Source organism: Nelumbo lutea, chromosome 1 (genome assembly GCF_056320005.1).
Source record: "Nelumbo lutea isolate HS-2025 chromosome 1, American lotus-T2T, whole genome shotgun sequence".
NCBI lineage: Eukaryota > Viridiplantae > Streptophyta > Magnoliopsida > Proteales > Nelumbonaceae > Nelumbo > Nelumbo lutea.
Window position 1 is genome coordinate 25224463 of NC_142684.1, and position 23044 is coordinate 25247506.

The 23044-nt window shown below is 38.9% G+C and overlaps 1 protein-coding gene across 15 annotated transcripts in view; it reads right to left on the reverse strand.

Annotated features, from left to right (window-relative positions):
- Positions 1–23044, reverse strand: part of TPR8 (Tetratricopeptide repeat (TPR)-like superfamily protein) — a 111624-nt gene that overhangs the window by 37524 nt on the left and 51056 nt on the right. For all 15 annotated transcript variants that reach the window (XM_088964809.1, XM_088964810.1, XM_088964807.1 and 12 more), the window contains 2 exons: positions 12543–12609; positions 8902–8998 (listed from right to left, as the gene is read on the reverse strand). In XM_088964809.1, the coding sequence (XP_088820935.1) occupies positions 8902–8998; positions 12543–12609 (164 nt within the window). The remainder of the gene's footprint in view (positions 1–8901; positions 8999–12542; positions 12610–23044) is intronic.

The window sequence follows — 23044 nt, forward strand, 5'->3', positions numbered from 1 at the left end:
ATCTCACTGAGAAGGAAATCAAATCTCCACGGGCTTTGCTCCAGCCTGCTTGCCCAACCAATAACATTTCTAGAATCAACTTCCACCACACTCAAAGACAGGGCAAGAGAATCAGCAAGCCGAAGACCAGCAAGAAGCACATGGACTTCAGCTTCAGAGATATCAGAATCCCCAATGGGGCACTAAAAGAGCACACTACCCACCATTAGATCTGGCTACTAACCACTCAATACCAGCTTTTCTTTGAAAGTTTGCATCCTTCTACAACTTCCATCAAATTGGAGAATGATGGTAGACAGAGGAGAGGAGAGATTGAGGCAAAATAATTTGGCTCAAAACAAGAAAAGTGAAGGGCCTGCATCAGATTTCTGTCCATATCTCTGTAAGAAATGCGTCTAAAGAACTTGTGTGTGAGCACCCAAGAAGTGATTAAGAAAATTATTCTCCCTTTCAGGCCCACAAGGGAAGCATAACCATCTTCAAAGATCCTCCAGTTTCTTCATTCCCAAATAGCCCATAAGACAGCATGGATTATAGCTTTACCATAAAGAATCCTTTTCTCTTGCATGACTTCTTGTCTACTTCCTTTTAGTCTTCTTTTCTTTCTTTTAATACAATTTTTTTTTTACTATCAAAAGAGATTTCTATTGCCCATTTGTTTGGCCAATCTCCCTTGTAGTAATGCAGAAATTTCTGCACTTAAAAAAAGTCAGCAAGGCCGGTTGGACCTGAATGGTAGAGTACTCATTCTACCAATTGGCCCTGAGGTATTTTTTTTCCTTACCAATAAATTCTACCAATTAGATCTATATACAATACTTTTAGCGATATAAAACCCACATTTTTAGAACCAACCCAAAAATGAAACCATTCTTCTGTCCAAGTGGTAGGTAAGCAATTAAACCATTTGGGTGTCAAACCATGATGCCATAGTTAAAAAATGAGATTTTAAAAATAGAACTAAATAAAAAATTAAAAAAACTGGCTACAGTTTGAATAATTTATTTAATGATACTAAAGAAAAATAAGTGTGATAAACAAGAAATGTTTTTTATTGATGATGGAAATGGAATACAAAATCTAAAACCAAGCCATAAATAAAATTGTTATCCTATTTGGTGTTGGGTTAACAACTCAGCCTTTCATGTCAAATGTGTTAACCCTTGATATCATAATTAAATAATAAAAATTAATAAAATAGATCAAAACATAAAAAATAAAAAATGCAGAAAATTTGTAGAAAACATTTGGGTGCATCTCTAATATTATATATTCATCACATTAAACAAAAATAAGTGTGATAAGTATTATTTTTATGTACATAGAAATATAAAAAAATAGTAGAAAATTTTGGGAACAAATTATTCTATCATCATCTAAAATTGCTTTTTGCAAACTTTGCACTGCAAAGAACATGCACCTTTGTTAGTATATTTATAAGAAAATATTTCTCCCAATCATGGAACTCCTTGGTCGTCATTTCTCTTGGCTTCATGCCCTATTTTTCAAGTCTATACAGCCTGAAACTACAAGACTTGTACAGTCCATTATTCTCAAACCCTTGACCCTATTTTAGTATAACATTTAGATTTTCACATGAATTTTGGCATGTAAATTAGCAATCAATCTAGGCTTCAGAAGGGGAATTCGAGATTTGGAATTTCCTAGTGTTGCCAATGTTCACCAAATGCTTGAGAAAGCTTTCTTGGATCCTTCTATTCCTGATGGTCATATTTAGACTTCTAATCCTTTTTGTTCCTTCTGTTCTCATCTTTTGGTAGAGTCATTTCCTCTTCTCCTTCATCCTTGCAGCCTTTTCCAGTGAAAGAAGTATGGGGTAGGCCAATCCCACCTAGAGTTGGCGTGCTTTTCTGGAAAGTGTTTCATGGGAAAATTAATACTCTGGACTTGCTATAAAAAAGGAGGCCTAATAACTACTTATCTCCTAATTGATCTGTTATCTGACAAGCTAACAATGAGACTTCTTATCATCGCTAATCTCATATCTACTTGTTGCTTATATTTGGGAATGATTCTTCTCTTTATTTGGGTGTCCATTGACTCTCCTGACTAGTTTGATTGGTTTGTTCTAACCATTGACATTATCTTGCCAAAGAAATGGGAAAAAATTTTGTGGAGATGTAGAAGGGCAGGTCTCATATGAACGACCTGAGAGGAGAGGAATATAAGAATATTTAAGGATTAGGAGAGAAGCAAGGAAGCGATGGTGGAATGCATAACCATTAGGTTGGCCCATTGACTTAAATCTTTGGATGTCTTCTCTCTCTTCTCAACCGATATATATTCAAAAAGTGGAATTGGTTGTACCTTCTTCAATGAAGAGTGTATCTCAAATAAATTGGGCACCACTAGAGAGGGGATCCATCAAACTTAATTTTAATGGAAGCAGTGTGGGGAGGGAATTTGGGGCCTTAAGGAATACGTGGTATGTTTCAGAATGAGGGACATGCCGTTGTTATATTTTCCAGCCAATTGGAGTAGAGTACGCATTAAGGGCAGAAATGTTTAGTGTTGGAGAGCATACAACAGGCTAAAGAGCTAAATTGAAATAAATAATCATTGAAGGTGATTCAAAAGCAGTAATAGGTTGACTGTTGAATGACAAGGGAGCACTGTGCAGGTATATAAGTGAAATTAAGAAGTTTAGATGGTTGATTAGCAACTTCCAAGTGAAAATTCAATGGGTGCGAAGATCACCAAATTCTATGGCTGATGCCTTAACAAAACAAGGGGTTGACAGAAATCAGATGTTTTGGGGTAAATTGTAAATCAAACAAGGGTAATGATATGGGTAAGGTAGTAGGGACTACCTATTGTATTGGCTGGATGTACATCTTGTGCACATTTTCTCATAATTAATAAAATTTATTTAAGGTTACTTATAAAAAGAAAAGAAAATAAATTGGCAATCATTCTGCTCTTCAAGCACCACTTCTGGATTGGAATCCAGTGGTATGCTTGATCAACATGTTTGAGACTAGTAAAGCTAATTTTTGTTTGTTGATTGGTAAGTCTTATTACTTGTCTATTGATGTAATGTTCAAGTGACAGGTAAGTACTAGCAGAACCATCTAGTTTACCCCTTATATTTGTTGTTTGGTATGAGACTTGCAGGAAACTCCAGAAATACAAATCTGTTGAATTGTTACCATTGATTAACCTCTAGAAATAAATATGAAGTACATCTTTACTACATTGGTCCATACAAATAAAAATCATGACCTTCTTAGCCAATACTACATCAAACCCATCAAACAAGCTTCCTTCCTTTAAACATGGTAAACAATCGAACAGTAATGGAAGGCAGCAAACCAGAAGAAAAAGAAAAGAGAAGAGAAAAGAGAAGGGAGAGAAAGAGGAAGGAGAAAGCAGAAAAGGGCCCTCGAGAAAGAGAGCACAGTCAGACTGATAGAGAAGAGATTAAAAGAGTCTAACTCTCTTAACCAGTCGGCCCACTACTTATATTAATTAAAGTTGTGTTTATATAAATAAACCTGTTTATAATAAATTATGGACAAGAATACCCTTCATATGAGAAAAGGAAAGACAAATCCATCCTACAGACCCTAATACAAGAAATCTACTCTCCTTAACACTTTCAAACATCTCCACTATTGGATCCTACATAGCTACCGATCAATAATTGGCCTCCAAAGGTAGCCCCCAGTATCTTGATGAAGGCCTCCCCACCCATTGTACCGTCAAGTTCATACTTCTTGTTAGCCATTTATGTTGCCAAGTTTGCTAGACCCAAGAGGGGGGTGAATTGGAACTAAGTGCAGGAGAATGAAGACTTAGTGTGTGCAATTGTTCAATGTTGCAGTTGAACAAAGTGAATGAACAACTCAAGTAACCGCAATAAATGACTTGCAACTGAAATATAAATGAAAAAGACGAAGTTTTTCTTTTGATAGGAAACGGTAACTTTCATTAAGAAATTAACAAGTTAAACAAGATAATTACAACTCCAGCATTCGAAAGCTGAAATGCTGACCCACATTCATAACCACTGTTACAAGGCAGCCCACAAAAGTTCACTCCTGTTTGATCCTGGTTTGGCTAGAGCATCAGCCATCCCATTTGCTGTTCTTCTAACCATTGGAAGTTTACTCCAAATTTCCTTGCAAGGCACCAGACTTCTCTCATAACTTAACTGTGGTTCCAGATTCCCAAACTTCCAGATTTCATCCAGTCTATTACTAATCTTGAGTCCCCTACTACTTCAATCGGTTGTAGTCCCGTCTGTTTATCCAGTCTCAAACCTTGCAGCAGTGTGTTATGGGCCCGGGAACAGGATCTCGTCACGGGTCGGTCCACGGGGAAAACCTCCTGTTTTCCCTTGTTCCTCCCCTTTCTTGCAGAACCTATCTTGGTGTCCTAAGGGTGATTTGTCCAAGAGATCACCTAACTCTCCTTTTACTCTCTTTCTTGACTGAAATTCAATGCCTTTATTCAATAATCTCAGCTCCTTAAATAGGAGATTACAAGGGATAAGAGTCCGCTTTGTAGGAAGACTCCCTGTTAAACTATACTGCTTACAGATAAGATAGATAAGACTCCCTACTCAAGAAAGATAAGACTCCCTAAGATAGATAAGACTCTCTACTAATCCTTACTGGAACAGATAAGATAAGAATAAGATAAGAAAACAGATAAGATAAGATAAGGTGAACTGTGACTAGCTCGATAATCCGATGAGGACACCACATCACTGCTGCTGCTAGCGGCAGTACTTCTTCCCAATAAATGCATCCACAACACAGTACTAATACCTCATCTCTTAATGAATCACCCACTCCTATAGGCCCTGAAAATAGAGCTAGAATTTTTCCTTCCCCGTCTCAAAAGACTCCCCCTACACCTGAGGGTCCCGGGTTACCAAGGGAGCTTCCATCAAAATTGGACTTTATTTTTTGTTGTGTAGAGGCTGCCCAACTCTCTTGAATTGTTGGGATATATCCTGAAGAGTTTGCTACTGTATTCTAGCCCCTGATTATATCATCCACTGTGAATTCCTTAAATAACTCATCTGCTTTTACCCAATGCACTATCTTGATAGTAATCCAATCAATCAAGTCCTCCAAACTGACCATAAGACTGCAGCTCTTGTGGTTTTCCATAACATCCTTCCCCTTTTCTTGGGTTGTCTAAAGAAAACCACTCCCAAATAAATGATACAAAAGTTCAGAAAATTAGCAGGTGTTCAGAATTCTCACCACAAGCAAAGCAAAGGGAGCACACATGAGGGGAAAGGCACTGATTTGGCCTTCTATTTTGTAATACATCACAGGTATTAATTTTTGACAGAGCCACTTCCCAGCAAAAAGCCCTCACTTTTGGAGGAACTGGACTGCCCCACACTTCTTTAGCTAGTAAAGACACAACTGCAGAAGAAGAGTGGAGGAGGGCACTGAAACAAGAGGAACACGAATATAGACGGGAGGACGAGGCTGACCAAATTCTACTATCTTCACAAGAAGCATCTAGAAAAACAGTACTCAAAAGAGAAAGAAGTTCATCCACTGCCCCCATTTCAGCTTCCCTAAGGCCTCTCCTCATACCCAAGTCCCAAGAATCTCCATTACGATTAACAGATGCCATCACTTTCCCCTTATTCAGAGAAAGATGGTACAAAGAAGGGAATCTGTCCATTAAAGGTCTATCCCCTAACCAAACATCTTCCCAGAACAGTACTTTATTTCCGGAGCAAGCATCATACCTGAGAAACAGTTGGAGAGTAGGGGTCACTCTGGAAATGGCCTTCGAAGGTGATGAGCATGAAGCCCTAGGGTCAAGACCTGCCTCCCAGCCATTTGATGTCCTGCCATGAATACTTGCTATCACTTTATGCCACAATCTATTCTGCTCGTGGGGCCATCTCCATACCCACTTTCCTAACAATGCTACATTCCTCTTCTTGATATTGCCAATTCCCAAATCCCCCTGTTCCTTAGTTCTGGCCACCACCTCCCATTTTACCAAGTGATCCTTCTTAGTATCACCTGGTTTCCATAAGAAATCCCTCAAAATTTTCTCCAACTTCCTGGCCACACCCACTGGAAATACTAAAGGTTGAGAATAAGTATACCAGTAAATTTTCTGAAGTGGACTTAATTAATGTGATTCTTCCCCCAAGAGAGATGTAATTCCTTTTCCAACCTGCTAGCTTCTTCTCAAATCTTTCTATAACCGGGTTACAAAAGCTCTCCAAACAAGGATTCCTCCCAAGCGGTAAGCTCAAGTAGTTCATTGGCCAGGCACTCACCTCACAACCCAACACTTCAGCTAAAAAAGTGATGTCCTCCTCTCTGCTATTTAATCCTGCCACACAACTCTTACTCCAATTCAAACCGGTTAACTAAAGCTTTAAGCTACTCCATTTCCTTCCATTCCCCCTCACGAAAGAGAATTACATCATCCACAAACTGCAAGTGAGTAATCATCACACCCTCCCTCCCCACTTTCCACACTTTTAGCAAGTTCCTAGCATCGGCCTTAGCAATCATAACACTCAATACATCAGCAACCAATGTAAAAAGAAAGAGGGATAAAGGGTTTCCTTTCCTTAAGCCTTTTTTATCCGGAGAAAAAAAAAATCTATAGCCACCCCACTTACCAGAATAGAGTAGTGACAAGTTGAAATACACCCTTTTACCCATCTATACCACCTCTCTCTGAAGCCCCTACACATTAGGATTCCCAGAAGAAACTCCCAATCCACCAAATCATAAGCCTTCTCTAAATCTAGTTTACATAACACCCCTTTCTCCTTTCCTTTTGTTATACTCCACACACTCATTTGCAATCAGGATTTGATCTACGATTTATCCTTGAGGCCAAAACCTTTATTATGATTTTATACATGCTCCCGACCAAGTTAATTGGTTTATAATCCTTCGGTTGACTAGCCTCCGATTTCTTTGGGACCAATGAAATAAATGTGGCATTTGCTCCCAAATTGATTTTCCCTCTTTCAAAGAATTCCTCAAAGACCTCCATTAGATCACCTTTTAAAATCTCCCAACAATCCTAATAGAAGGCCATCAAAAAACCATCTGGTCCTGGAGCACTTGATCTGTCCATCGAAAGACTTGCTTCCCTTACCTCTTTTACCTCAAATCTTCTCTCCAAGGATTCCATTAACTGCCTATGCCCTGTTTGCCACTCTAGATCTTGTAGGCTCTCTTTTCCTCTCGGTTTGTTATAGATGGCTTTAAAGTGGTGTACAAAAGCCTTTGCAATAACCACTTCCTTAACATTATCCCATTCCACTCCAAAGCATGAATTGTATTTTTCCTCCTCCCATTTGCCAGCACCTAGAAGAACTTCAAATTTCTATCCCTTTCTTTGAACCATTTGCATCTTGACTTTTGCCTCCACATTATCTCTTCCTTTCTTAAGGTTTCTTCCAATTCTTTTTTTAGGTTCCATCTTTCTTCTTTTCCTTCCATCCCTAATCTTCTTTCAGCCTCTTCTTCCATTTTCACATGGTTGTCACACCTTTCTTCCTCTTCTCACATATCTTCATAGGCTAAGGAATACAATCATTTTTTTACCATTAATTGAACGATGAAGCTCATTAATCCTCTATTGGTAGAACTTGAAATGTTTCTCAACTTGCTTAAAACCATTTTCTAAGGAGGATAGAAACATTGCAGTTCAAATGGTTGAATAGAAATCACATGAGAATTTTTTCTTCATGTTTCGATCGACAAAATACGAGCTGGTAGTCAACTCATAAGCTCCCAAGTCACTGCTATCAAGAGTAGTCAACTATAGGTTCAAGGGTAGTTGACTATAGAGTGACTTTGCTCTCTGTTGTCAAGGGTCGTCGACTACATGCACCAACAGCATTTTACCATGCAAAGTAATCTACTACTTTCTCCTAGTAGTCTACTAATTCGACAGCTCCAACCTTAGAACACTTAGAGACTTCATTCCAAGGCTTGGGAATTATTACATTTTTAACTCAATTAAAGTCTAGGAAAGCTCAAGAACCAGACCCAACTTTATCCATTGGTCTCTAGATTGGTTAACCAAGTATGGTTTCATTCAAGTCCATGTTGTATATCTTGCACCGGATGCATCAAGTCCTAAAAAGGTGAAAACAAATTTTAGTACTTTGGAGCTTGATGTCTTCTTTTTCTTCTTCCTTTGGTAACAAATCTTCCTTTGTAAATGGTGCTTGATGACTTCATTTTATTATTTGAATTATCATCTTCTTTGGAGAGACTTGAAGTGTCTTCACTGCATCATGAGAATCAACTACTCTTCCTTGTCTCATGTAAATAAATTCTGTTCATCTTTTTAAGCTCAAATGAGGATTGTCAACTGTCCTTCCTTGCCTCATGTAAATAGTTTCTTCATCTTTGTTAAGCTCAAATGAGGATAGTTTCTCCACAGGTACACACTTTTCAAACCATTAGTACTCTCAATGAGTTTGTTATCATCAAAACACATATGGGCAACAATTTAAACAGATCCAGTGGCCTGGCCTTGTTGTAGTAATCATCATTCTCTATGAATAAATTACTATACCTTTTTCCAAAACAAAAAAAAAATCTTCTTGATCCCATTCCTATAACACCAAGTAACCTTGTTGGGCAAGAGAAACCACTTCAAAGCATTCAAAAAGTATCTTTCTAATCTGAAATGTCAGATACTTTATTGGTTTTCTTTTCCTCCAAATATGAAAAATATATTGTTGAATTTATTAAACCTGAAAAAGTAGACAAAAAATTTTCCACATTTGAACACCCAATATCACTAGATTTAAGACCCAAAATCATTCTATTCTATAATCCAAAACCAACAATTCATTATGCAAAGCAAGCTTTTATTTCTATCAAATTTTAAATCTAGCCAGTAGTCAACTTTTACCTGTTACAGTAGTATACAGCATTCTCAGAAAGAGCAATAGCACAAGTGTAGAGCTCAATTGCTTCAGAGTATGAATTTGACTGCATTGCCCTGTTGCCTGGAGAAGGAAAAAAACATGCTTATAGAGACAATTGAGACTATGAAGATATACTGGCATAAATAATTATACATTTTTCAACATCCTATAATCAACAATCACAGGACCAAGAGGACAAGAGACAAAACACATATAGGTAGTGTTACCTAGGTAAGAGGAACAAATTCCAAGTGTCCAGGTGTCAAGAGGTGTCTGGCACATGGACTTCTAAAATTCCCAACACTGGAACATGACTATACATAAACATATATAATAAGTAAAAGCTTAATTAGAAATAGAAAAGCATATAGACGACCTTTCTAGGCATATGAAAAACACATATGAATAATGCCACTAGGTTGAATACTTAGATCAGTAGTGATAAGTATAGCCCATGCATTAGCAATTTAGCATCAACAAACTGGAGTGTCAAATTAGCAAATAAATTATTATATTTTATAGATAGCTATATCAAAGAGATAATATTATTAAAGAAAACAAAGAAAAGTACAATTATCTAATCCAAAACAAAAACAGACACCAAGACTAATGTTTTGCTTGAAGGAAAAGGTAGGGAAAGGAAGGGAAAGGTGGGGAAACCTATACAAGGTTTGTAAAGGTTTCCCCACCTTTCCCTTCCTTTTCCTACTTTTTCCTTCAAACCAAACACAACCCAAAGGTTTCCCAAAGGAGAACACCAAGAAAAAATAGCTACACGACCAAAAATGAGTAGCTTCTGAACATGGGTTCTAAGTCTAAGAGTGGCAACTTTATGCAAAAAAAAGGCTAATGATTAAGCCTGGATCCATGCACCCCTCCCAAGACAGAGCTAGGACCAGCATTTGGCAATGGCCTTTTTCCATTAAAGATTGTGTATGAGGTGTTATATCTAAGTTTCCATCATTTTTTAATAAATAAAAAGAAATTTTTATTGAAATAAAAGTACATCTTAGGGTGATGAGGGATCACCAACAATACAAGCATACAAAAGAGAAAAATAAAAAAATAGCTCAAAAGTACAAAGATTGGTCCCCTCTTTGAGACCAAAAACCATTTCCAAGTGCTTCCTTTAAGACTCCCTCAAGTTCTGGTAAAATTAAAATATTTTTTTCCACAAATAACAGCAATTTGGCCCCTTCTTTGAGATTTTTCTTCAAAGATACTTCTACTTTTCTCCTTTCAAATCTCCCAACAAATAGAAAAAGGAACACAGTTCCAAGCTATCCTCACCTTCATATTCCCTCTTAATGTAAGCCAACAAGCAAAGATTACTTGGGATCTTGGCTCCCAAATGTCAATGTTAAAGAGACCAAAAAGAAGCCTGATATGTACTTTGAATAGCAACATCCAAAGCACAAGCACACACATTCTTTTCAGCAGCCCGACATAAGCAGCATCTCCCCGCCAGCCAAATTCCTCTATTTTTTATGTGATCTTGCGTAAGAATGCTATCCAGTGCCCCTAACCATGCAAATGCCTCCACTCTAGGAAAGATGGGCTTTCCCCAAACTCCTTTCACCTCCAACCTCCACCAGATTCCGTGAAAGACCACTATAAAAATGTTTGACAGAGTAGGCATCACTCATGGATTCCTTCCACCTATTGCATCTTCATAAGGTCAAGGGTACAAATCACAGAACCTACTAACTCCCACCCAATCATCTCCCCAAAACTATAGTTCTACCATCTCCAACCTTAAAGGATACAAAGTTTAAGAAGGCTGACTGAAAACTCAATTGCTTTCCAAACATATATCTCCGTATGATGACTTCACCCCTTATTTACATGCCACTACCTTTCTCCAAAGAGCATTCCTTTCTACCCCAAATCTCCATAGCCATTTACCCAAGAGTGCCTTGTTGAATAATCTCACTTTTCTTATCCCTAAACCGCTATCTTTTTTATATATACACACCCAATCACATTTTACTAAGCAATACTTCTTTTCAAACCCTTTAATGCCCAAAAGAAAATCCCTGTGCATCTACTCAATTGGGTTTGCAACCGATGCTGGAACTTTCAGCAGACAAATAATACACTGGTAGGTTAGGCAAGATACTTTATTCATGTGATTCTTCCACCAAGAGAGATATTTCCCTTTCCACCCTGCCAACCTTTGATCAACTCTGTCCAAAACGGGCTGCCAAGTAGACGAAAATGAAGCTTTTGCACCTATTGGAAGCCCCCAAATAAGTGAATAAAAATTCCCCCACCAAACATCCCAACATACTTAAATTGGTTTTGGCTTAGATTTTACCATTCCTTCAGGCTGTGTTTGGTTTGAAAGAAAAGGCGGGAAAGATAGGGAACCTAAACAAGGTTTGTACAGATTTTCCTACCATTCTTTCAAATCTGTGAATAAATCGATTAGCCCTAGATTAGTTCTAGGTAGAAGAAAGGGTTCGGTCTAGAGAAGAAAAGTCACTCTCCCCTAGTTGACCCACTTGTATTTATATTGTATATATGCTGAATTACAAAAGACTGTATTGTCCCTCATTAAGTATGGGACACAACTTAAACAAAACAGACTATTCACTCTCAACTAGTTAGACAAATGACCAAAATACCCTTGTACTGTCGACTCTAACAAAACCCAATACAGTATTAGTGAAAATATCAGACGGATGCATAAATAAAAACCGGTAGGCAAACTTCTCTATATACTACTACTCTCTCTCTCTCTCTCTCTCTAATAGAGTGTCGATCAACCACAATATGCTTAGTTCAATCATGTAGTATAGGATTATGTGCAATGTTAATGAAAGCCTAGTTATAGCAATATAGCATCGACAATTAAGTGTGACTTTAACCACCGGGCTTCAAATACACCATGGGTCAGTCTAATATTTTACCTCTGCATTGGAACAAGCAAAAACACTTATAGAGTACTACTAACTAATGCACAATAGCTAGAAGTAGGCTGCCTATCATTTTAACATTCATTTAATATAAAGGCCATGAAAATAGATGGAAGCAAGTGACAATAAAACTCTTATAGAGTACATCTTAGCTGTTAGAGCAAAAGTTAATCAACACCATAAGTTTGTGTATAACCTTTTTACTTCCAATTGAGCCTAGTACCTTCCTTTTGTTCCATTAGCATTATATTTCACTGTAAACAGCCATCTAAATTCACAGATGAATACAAGAATTGATATGCAATTAGTGCAAAAAACCTAACAATAGAAACTGAAATTATAATGGAAGAGAGAATGGGAAGAATGTACAAAACGTTGTGTTGACAATCCTCTTATATTTATACTAAAAGTTAAAACAAGCGCAATGACCATAGTACCACTGGCCGCCCATGTCAAGAATTAAAAACAGCAATTTTACAAAAACTATAAGAGAACAATAATAGCAATAATAAATAAAAATATGAACCATAAAAGAATCTAAACTAATTTCTCAACATATACAAGAACATACACAAAATTTGAGAGTAATGGCATGCTTTCAGATCCCACTAAGAGGACTCTTTAACACGACCATGTTATGAGAAATAATGTGTTCTTGTCAAGCTTATTGTCAGTTCATTTATTGATCAAATAAGTGTAAGATTTACCTTGGGATTTTAAAGTCTCAGCCAGGGTCTTCTGATTAACAATCTGGCATCCAGCTCTTTCCATTTCCTGATATGACAAATAATGTATTCTTATCAAGCACAGTGCATGGAGATGAAATAAGTAACAAAAACTTGGTCAACAAGAAAAGTATAAGCATGATAGATTGACCAACAAAATTTTTCAACTACTATCAAGTCTTAGAAGAGAAAGAACCCGAATAAGACAAAATGGAGGAAAGTTCTAAATCCATAACATAGGAATATAGGATAATGCACCAATTTAATTGGTGATACTTATGCTGCAATAGAGTTCAAATAACCAAAATTGTGCAAGATCAACAATACTGGCTTTTTGAAATAAATACCAGGCTAAAAGTACAGGAGACTACTTTCAAAAGTCCAACATTGGAAATGGAAGCATGCATAGAAGTAAAGAAATGCCAGGAAAGGCTCTAGTGAACTAATTTTGTTGACACAATTTTATTCCCAAATTATTTATTTATTTATTTTTGGTTACTAGTTAGATGCATTGGCTCTTATGGTTATTGAGATTAGAGCTCAGTCAAGGACAAGTTCATATCTAGATGGCTAGGCCTTTGTAATTGTGGGGGTCAAATTTAGGCCTAGATTCCTCTTCTCCTCAATCTATCTCTCCAACTGTTATTGATTATTGATCTTCAATAAATTTTGTTATCAGTCAAAATCAGAAAGGAAAAGCTCCCACCTTCAAAAAGAAGCTCTCGTAAGTGTTTCATATATTTAATCAGAGGGTTAGGAGTTAGAGAAACATCATGTTTTTTATGGGAAACGGTAACTTTCATTAAATTAATGAAAAACCTAGTACAGCTGTCACCTTCAAAGGCAAGGTGACCCCTCAATATAAAACAATTACAAACATGTCCAGAAAAGATTTTCCCCACTATCTCCTTGTTTTGCTAAGGTATTGGCCATTGCATTAGCTGACCTCCTAGTCCATTTAAAATGTGCTTCAAGCTCCCTTGTTAGGTACAATATTTCCCTTACAGGCTGTCTAAGAGACCAAGTGTTCGAACTGTTTGTTTGCATCCAACCTACTACCAGTTTCAAATCTCCCCCACTTCTAATCATTGAAAACCCATTGTTTAGCCAATCTGACCCCCTACAGGAGTGCCAAAACTTCTGCTCCAAGTGCGTCCCCCAAACCTCTCAGGCCAGAGAGCATGGCTAGGACTCTTCCTTCCCCATCTCTAAAAACACCCCTAATTCCAGAGGGGCCAGGATTACCTACAAAGCTGCCGTCAAAATTCAACTTCACACCAAAAAGTAGAGGGGACCAATCCTCTTGAAGAGTAACAGAAGAGAAGGACGAGCTCACTACTGTGCTCCAACCACTAAACATATCATCTACAGAGAAGTCCTTGAACAGATCCAATGATTTCAGCCAATGTATAGCCTTGATGGTGACTCCTTCTATGAGTTCATGTGTTGTTTTTCTTGCCCTTGGAAAATTCTTTTATTTCTCTCTTCCCACACTGCCAAATAATTGCTACCCTCATTGTTCTACACATCACCCTTCTTTTCTTTGGTTGTCAGAAGAAACTAGAGTCAAAAATATCTGCCATGCTTGTGGGAGGATTCTACCTACACCTAGAGAGAGAGGAGAGCCAACCCCAAATAAGAGTAACAAAAGGACAGGAGATTAGTAGATGATTTACTATCTCACCACTCTTCAAGCAAAGGCTACAAACATGCGGTGATAAGCACCAGTTTGGTCTTTTGCTTTGAAGCACATCCAAAGTGTTAATTTTTCGGAGAACTACTTCCCAACAAAAGGCCCTCACTTTTGGAGGTACAAGAGAACACCATACTTCTTTTACTGAAAAGTAGGAAGCCAAGTAAGAAGATAAAGAAGTACATTTTTTATTCTCGAGGCTAACACATTAGAGATGATCTTTTACATGCTACCAATCAGACTAATGGGTCTAAAGTCCTTTGGGTGACTTGCATCCACCTTTTTGGGAATCAAAGCTATATATGTAGCACTAGCACCTGAATTCATCTTACCTCTCAAAGAATTCTAGGAACACCTCCAACAAGTTACCATCTATGATTTCCCAGCAAATCTCGGTAAAAGGCTATCATGAAGACATTTGGACTTGGGGTTTTAGATCTTTCCATTGAAAACACAGCATTTTTTGTTTCTTGAACCTCAAAATTTCTTTCTAATTCATCCATTAGTTCTCTACTCCCAGTTTGCCACTCAAAATCAGAAATGTCCTCTCTCAATCTGCATGGATCATCATAAATGGTTTTAAAGTGATCCACAAAGGCTTTTGCTATCTCTTCCTCCCTTGTAAGCACTTCTCCATTCCATTCCAGCCTCTCCACAATGTTCTTCCTCTTTCTTCCATTTACCAAGGTATGAAAGAATTTGGTATTCCCATCTCCCTTCTTTAGCCATTTACATCTAGACTTTTGTCTCCAACTTATCTCATCTATTCAAATGATTTCCTCTAACTCTTGTTTCAATTTCCACCTTTATTTCAGTTGAAAAACAGTCCTATAAGTATGGGACTGTGCTAGAAAACTAGAAAAACTAACAAGAGAAGATTAGAGAAGAAGAGAGAGAGAGAGAGAACTGTGGCATGGAGAGTTAGAGGATGAGGAGTTCGAACTTAACCTCCCTCTAACACTCTAGTACTCTTTTATTAAGTTAATCTTTGATAAATTACAAAGAGGCCCTTGAGTGGGCAGAAAAATACAAAAAAATAGAACACTACAGAATATGGGCCCAGAATAAGGCCCATAACAGAGAGAAACATAACATAACATGAAGTGACAATCTATGGGCCATTTGGCCCATCTCCTATACACTCCCCCTCAAGCTGAGTATAGATGTTAATCATGCCCAGCTTGCTAGTGTCATGATGAAGCCTTGCCTTGGAAATGCCCTTGGTGAGAAAGTCTTCCAATTGTCCTTTAGAAGTAATGAATGGAAGACACACTTCTCCGGAGGAGACTCTTTCTCGAATAAAGTGCCGATCAACTTCAATATGTTTGGTTCGATAATGTTGTACTGGGTTGTGAGCAATGTTGATGGCAGCCTGATTATCACAGTACAACATCATGGGTTTGTCATGATCAATCCCAAGTTCTTCCATTAAGGACCTTAGCCACAACAATTCCGAGACTCCATGTGCCATGGCTCTATACTCTGTTTCTGTGGAGGATCGGGCCACAACAGACTATTTCTTACTCCTCCAAGAGACAACATTACCAGCCACCAGACTGCAATACCCTGAAGTAGATCTTCTATCATCAATATTTCGAACCCAATCAGCATCAATATAGGCTTCAAGTTTCAGATGACCATGCTTGGTAAATAGAATTCCTTTCCCTGGAGAGCCTTTCATGGCAGCCAATTGTGCAACTGGCTAATGCAACTAACAGCATACGCAATATTTGGCTTAGTCATGCACAGGTACAGAAGCTTCCCAAGAAGTCTCTGAAAGACCCATTTGTCTTCCAACAAAGTTCCATCCGAAGTTGAAAGTTTGTGACTCCTATCAATGGGAGTTGCAGCTGGTCTTGGACCCAATTTTCCACTTTCAGACAACAAATCAAGAACATATTTCCTTTGGGAAATAAGAATCCCATCCTTGGATCTGGAAACTTCTATGCCAAGGAAGTATCTCAACTCCCCCAGATCCTTAATCTCAAATTCTGTACGGAGGAAAGACTTAAGGGCCAGAGTGCCTGACGCATCATCACCAGTCACTATAATGTCATCAACATACACAATGAGATACACTGCTAGAGATCTACTTTTCTTCACAAACAGAGTATGATCTGACTGTGTCTGAACATAGCCGAATTTAACAAGTGCAGCTCTAAATCTCTCAAACCAGGCTCTAGGAGATTGTTTGAGACGATAAAGTGATTTCTTCAATTTACATACCTTTCCTTGCATATCTTTCCCATACATCCCTGGAGGAAGACACATGTAGACCTCCCCATGTAAGTCACCATTCAAAAATGCATTCTTTACATCTAACTGATAGAGAGGCCAATCAAAGTGAGCTGCCAGAGATAAAAGAACCCTCACAGATGTCATCTTGGCAACAGGGGCAAAAGTCTCCAGGTAGTCAATCCCATATGTCTATGTGTAGCCTTTTGCAACAAGTCAGGCATTGTACCTCTCAATAGTTCCATCAGCCTTGTATTTAATGGTAAAAACCCACTTGTACCCAACTCGATCTCCATGGCATCTCTCCATTCTGGAATCCCAAGGGCTTCTGAGACGGACCTAGGAATGGGGTTAGAAGCAACAGAAGAGAGATAGGCAAAGTATGAAGGAGAAAGCAGGTCATAAGAAAGGTGTTTGGAAATGTAGTGTGCAGTACACTTCCGCTTCCCTTTCCTAACAGCAATGAGACATCAAGGTCTGGGAAGGATGATTCCAAAGGAGCTAAAGCAGTACCTATTATCTCATATGTGATTGGGAATGTATGAGCCTCATCTGTTGTAAGGGAAACTACTTGCTCATTCATGGATCTCTGCCTTTGATACACTTTGGGATTATGGATAGGACGAGGAGGTAAAGAAATAGGGGCACTAGGACAAGAGGTATGAAGTGATTGATCCTCCTTTGATTCATTTGGTGAGGGTACAGGTTTGTCAAGAGATTCAACTGGGACAGGAAGAGGAAGGGCAAAAACTTGTGACAGACTCTCCCCCTGTGGACAATGTCCTTCCTGAGAGAAACCATAAAAAGGAGAAAGTTCATCAAAGGTAACATCCATAGAGACATGTCGGGTGCTAGTCTTTGGATCAAAACAACAATAACCCTTTTGTGTGGGGGAGTAACCAAGGAAGATGCATTTGTGGGCTTTCGGTTCAAACTTATGTCTCTACACACTTGGAATGTGAACATAGCAGGTACAGCCAAACACACGAAGAGGAATTGGGAAGAGATCCTTGTCTAGAAGAAGAAGACTGAAGGGGGATCTAAACCCTAAAACCCTGGATGGCATACGGTTTATGAGATAGGTAGCAGTAAGTACAGCATCACCCCAAAATCTTGTGGGAACATGTGAGGCAAACAAAAGGCTCATTGCAACTTCAACAATATGTCTACTTTTTTCTCTCAGCAACTCCATTTTGTTCAGGGGTTCTAACACAAGAGCTTTGATGAATAACCCCCATGTCAAAGAGATACAAAGATAAACTCTTCTCAAAATACTCTTTTGCATTGTCGGATCTGAAAACCTTAATTCTGGTATCAAATTGAGTTAAAACAAGCTCATGAAATTGCCTCACAAGTCTTGGGACTTCATCCCGGGATTTCATTAAGTATATCCAAGTGAATCTAGAAAAGTCATCAAGAAACAAGATAAAATATATGTAACCCTCCATAGAGGATAAGTGGTAAGGCCCTCACACATCAGAGTGCACAATATGAAAAAGAAAAGAGGATCTTTTATTGCTCATAGGGTAATTTTTTCTACAATGCTTTGACAACTGACAGGACTCACAATTGAGACTGGACACACTGACTCCCTTAAACAGTTTTGGAAACAAATGGCTTAAAGCAGAAAAAGGTAAATGACCCAACCGACAATGACTCAACATAATTTGACTAACAGACTCTAAAAAAGTAGAACCAAAGGCAACATTCTTGGGATGATCAAAGCATTGGCCAGGGGTGTCGAGCAAGTAAGTTTCATTCGCTTCATGGCCACTCCCAATCACCTTCTGAGACTTCAGGTCCTGAAACACACAGTGAGAAGGGAAAAAGCTCACACAACAATTCAATGACTTTGTCAGGCTACTTACAGATAATAAATTGGTATTTAATTTAGGCACATGAAGAGTGGAAGATAAGAGTAAGGAGTCTGTAGCCTTGACAGTTTCCTTGTCGGAAATAGGGGCAAGAGAACCATCAGCTAAGGTGATTTTGTCACGACCAGGAAGTAAATCATATGAAACAAACAAAGTGGAAAGGTTGGTCATGTGATCAGAAGCACCTGAGTCTATGATCGAAGGGGTTTTGTGATTACCTGAGGTGGATGCATGGTTAGAGGAAGCCCTTATACCTGAGTGAGCAAATGCAATGGTGGCTGGACTTCCAGAAGGGATGGATGATGAAGTTACCCCTTCAAGCTGGCTGATCATCTTTCCAAACTTCTCATATTCAGCTTTCATGGCAGCCAATTGTGCACTGGTAGACTCAACCTCTGTATCTATGCTTGTGGCTGCATGTGCACTTCCTGTCTTTCTACTATCATTCTTCTTCTGAAATCTGATAGGTACAAGATTGGGATGCAATTTCCAGCACTTGTCCTTTGTGTGTTTCGGCTTCTTACAATATTCACACACCACCTCCTTCCTTCATGTGCCACTGTGAGCTCCTGTAACCCCTTTGGGTTTAATTCCCATATTTGCAAAATGATCATTGATACCGACTCCTTGAACCTGCACTTGCCTCCTACTTTCTTCACTACTGACCAAAGTATATGCTTGTGACAATGAAACATCTTCCTTGGACAAGATGTTTTGCTTTGTAATGTCATATTCAGAGTTCAGCCCTGTCAAGAACTCAAAGACCCTATTCCTTTCAACCAATTTCCTGTATGTTTCAGCATCCTTCGGGTATCCCATGTCACAGCCTCTATCAAATCAATCTCTTGCCATAGAGATTTCAGGGTTGAGAAGTATGCTGCAAGTGACTTCTCCCCCTGCCTTAGATTCTTCACATCACTTCTCAGTTTGTAGGCTCTGGCAACATTCAACTTCTGGGAGTAAGTTTCTGCAACACTATCCCAGATTTCTTTAGTTGAGTTCATCCACAGGTAATGTTGGCTAATCTGTGGCTGCATTGAGTTCACAAGCCACCCAATCACTGTGTAATTCTCCTGCAGCCATTTCTCATAGAAGGGATCCTCCACTGGGGGAGCTTTCTTGCTCCCAGAGATAAACCCCCACTTTCCTTTACTGCAAATATGAATTTTTACGGATTGTGACCAGACCAAATAATTGGTTCCATCCAATTTAACTGTAGTTACAGCCAACAAGGAATCAGTTGTAGTTCCCGAATTATGTCCATATTCAGCAATGCTCTTGTTCTCAATTTCTGAGTAGTCCAATATGTAACAGCTTCAATTAGGGTTTCGGCAAGCCTTTAAAAGTGATCTGACTTCAAAGAACTCAGATTGAGTTGAAATAATAGCAAACACAGCAACACACAAACTCAGTTCAGAACTGACAGTCGTGAGAACCAAGTTCGGTGGAAGCACTTTCAAAGAGAAGAAGCCCTGGTTCAGCCTTCAAGGAACAATCAACATGCCTCCAAACAATGCGTATTCTTGGTTCCCAACAATAATTTCCCAAGGAGAACAAAGAAAACAGTCCACAGTACCTAAGAGGACCTTTTACAAACACTATGTATGCAACAGTCAACACTTCACTGTTAACAAGCAGAAATCACTTCAAAAACACTTTGTCTAGGTCCAAGAAGCAGCTGAACTAAAGTAGAGGCTTGTACCACTTAATTTAAATCAGTTTTTCAGCAATTTGGAAGCCCAATAACAGCCGAACAACACTTCCAGAATAACCCAAAAATCAGTCCAGCAACAGTGGGCCGAATGGAGGTGTGTTTTGAATGCTTTAACAGTCCTCCCAAATAACAAAAATAACTCAACAAAGAACTGAGAAAACAACTTATAGTATCTCTAGTTTGAACTTCAAACCAGGCCGAACTCTTTGCTCTCTGAGCTAGCTTCGAAATCCCTTTTCTCTGATTTCAAATCAGGCTGAAAAAAAACTTGCTCTTTGATTCCTCCTGGTCACCGAACCCTTCTCCAAGTGTATAGAAACTTGGGCACCCTCCAATGACCTCCAAGAACCAAGCGAATGATTGTAAACATTCAGCCCTAGAACCTCCTCATGCAGTTGGCTGAACTAGAACCACATGAGGGACACGCCAAGTAACGACCCGCTCTTATACCAAGTTGAAAAACAGTCCTACAAGTATGGGACTGTGCTAGAAAACTAGAAAAACTAACAAGAGAAGATTAGAGAAGATTAGAGAAGAAGAGAGAGAGAGAGAACTGCGGCAATGAGAGTTAGAGGATGAGGAGTTCGAACTTAACCTCCCTCTAACACTCTAATACTCTTTTATTAAGTTAATCTTTGATAAATTACAGAGAGGCGGCCTTGAGTGGGCAGAAAAATACAAAAAAATAGAACACTACAGAGTATGGGCCCAGAATAAGGCCCATAACAGAGAGAAACATAACATAACATGAAGTGACAGTCTATGGGCCATTCGGCCCATCTCCTCTACAATTTCCTTTATCCTACCCTCAATCATCTCTTTGATTCCCTTATATCAATTTCTTGAATCCTTTAGCAATCCATTCCTTTCTTTCTTCCACTCTTCCAAGCTCCTCTTTGTTCCACTCTTTGCTCCTAGCTTTCAGAGCTTGTAGCTTTTTATAGAACCTATACCCTTTCCACCTAAACTCCACCTAATCTTCTTCCCACCAAAATTGTACTTTCTTTATAAAATCAGGATGATACAACCACATTTCTCAAACCAAAAAGGACAAGGTCCTCCTATTTCTTCTTGTGAGAGCTTAATTGGATAATGGTTTGAAGTTGGTCTAGGAAGAGCCCTTACCACCAATTCCCTCCAAGCATTCTCCCAATCTTAAGAGAATAAGAATTTATCTAGTTTACAGCATAGGGTTTCTTCTTAGAAGTTGACCAAGTAAAATTTGCTTGCAGCATGGCCAGCTCTCTCAATTCAAAGGAATCCACAAGTAGGTTGAATTTCCTCATGCTGGAAGTGACCCTATGGCTATGATTGGTTGTTTCATTCACAAACCTAATGACGTTAAAATCACCCCTCAAACACCAAGGAGCACTCCATAGACCCCTTATGGCTGCTAGTTCCTTCCAAAACTTTTCCCTTTCCCCATATGAATTAGGCCATAGACATTAGTTAAAGCCCATTCTAACCCATCCACCTTCCTCCTTAACTTAACCGTTACTGTAAAGTTATCAATCAGTTCTTCAGTACATTCCATCTCCTCATTCTTCCAAATTGTTATAATGCCCCCCAAAGCTCCCCATGATTGTGCAAAAGCCCAACTTCAACCTCTAGCTGACCACGTACTCCTCACCCATCTTCTATCCACCTCTACCAGCTTTGTTTCTTGACTCAACACAATATCTGGTTTCTCTTTCCTAAAACTTCCCTAATCACCCTTCTTTTCCTTGGATTTCCCAGACCCCTTAATTCCAACTGATTATCTTCATAGGAAATAATATATGTCAAAACCCTGAGATTACCTTATATTAACCCATTCTTCTTTCCTTTCTCCTTGTACCTCCTTTTCATAGTCAACTCTACACCTAAGCCTCTCCACCTCACTCATCTTCTTTGTTCTTCTCTTTCGTGTCTCTAACTCCTCTTTGCTTGGAGCTTTTCTTTCTCCACTTCTACTACTTTCTTCTTATGCTTTTTTCTATTCTTTCCTTTTGCCTTTTTAGCTCCCGCCCACTCTTACTACCTTCCTTTTCCTTTTCCAAGGATATCAGCTTTGGAGTAATACCTTGCTCCTCCAGTTCGACCTTGGATTGTAGTTCTACCTGTACCAACTGCTCAAAAATCTACATTATTAGCTCTCAAATTCTCTCCCCTTCCTCCTTAGAATCCTCTACAGCCTCAACATCCCCTAACACTTCTGTTGCTTCCATTGACACACTAGGACTAGAAGCTGTTGGACAAGATTTGGTGTCACCTACAGGCTGGACAATCAGGCACAACTTACCAGACCCAAGAAGCGGAAACACAACATACCAGACCCAAGAAGCAATGCTGGAGAGTCAAGCATAGGAGACTTTCTGATACACGAGCCTTTAAATGGGGTGATCTCCTCCAAACTAACCTTTGTTATGCTAAAAGGGGAAGGGAAAACATCTGTAGGTTTGCTTGTTGAGTGTGGAGTACTTGTATACACTCTATGGGCACACTGGCTTTGACTCTATATCAAGAGAGGGTTTCTCTGCCTTTATTCGAGGTGTTCTCCTCACCCAGGAGAGAGCCTTCCAAACCACAGCTCTTCTAAGGATCCAAAGAAAATTTGGTTGGGGCCAAATGGAGAGTTTTCAAATAGTACTTTTGTTCCTAGGTCCGCATCCTCCATGAAAGATTTGCCAAGGCTACTCTTTACACTGACAATACTGGACTGACCATAGGTATCCTCATCCATTTTTTCATCTTTGCATCTTACCCAATCTGAATCAAATTCAACATCTTCCTCTCTGCTTCTGTCATACCTCGGGTTTGGACATTCAGGGGTGGTTGAGTAGGACACCAGCCTTGGTCTCCAGGCAAATTATTTAATGAAAAGAATAAGAATAGAATAGAAGAAAATAAAAGAATGAGACAGCAGAACAATGGGGAGAAAAATCAACCCCCACCTACAACAAACTTGTATTTATAATTAAACACAGAA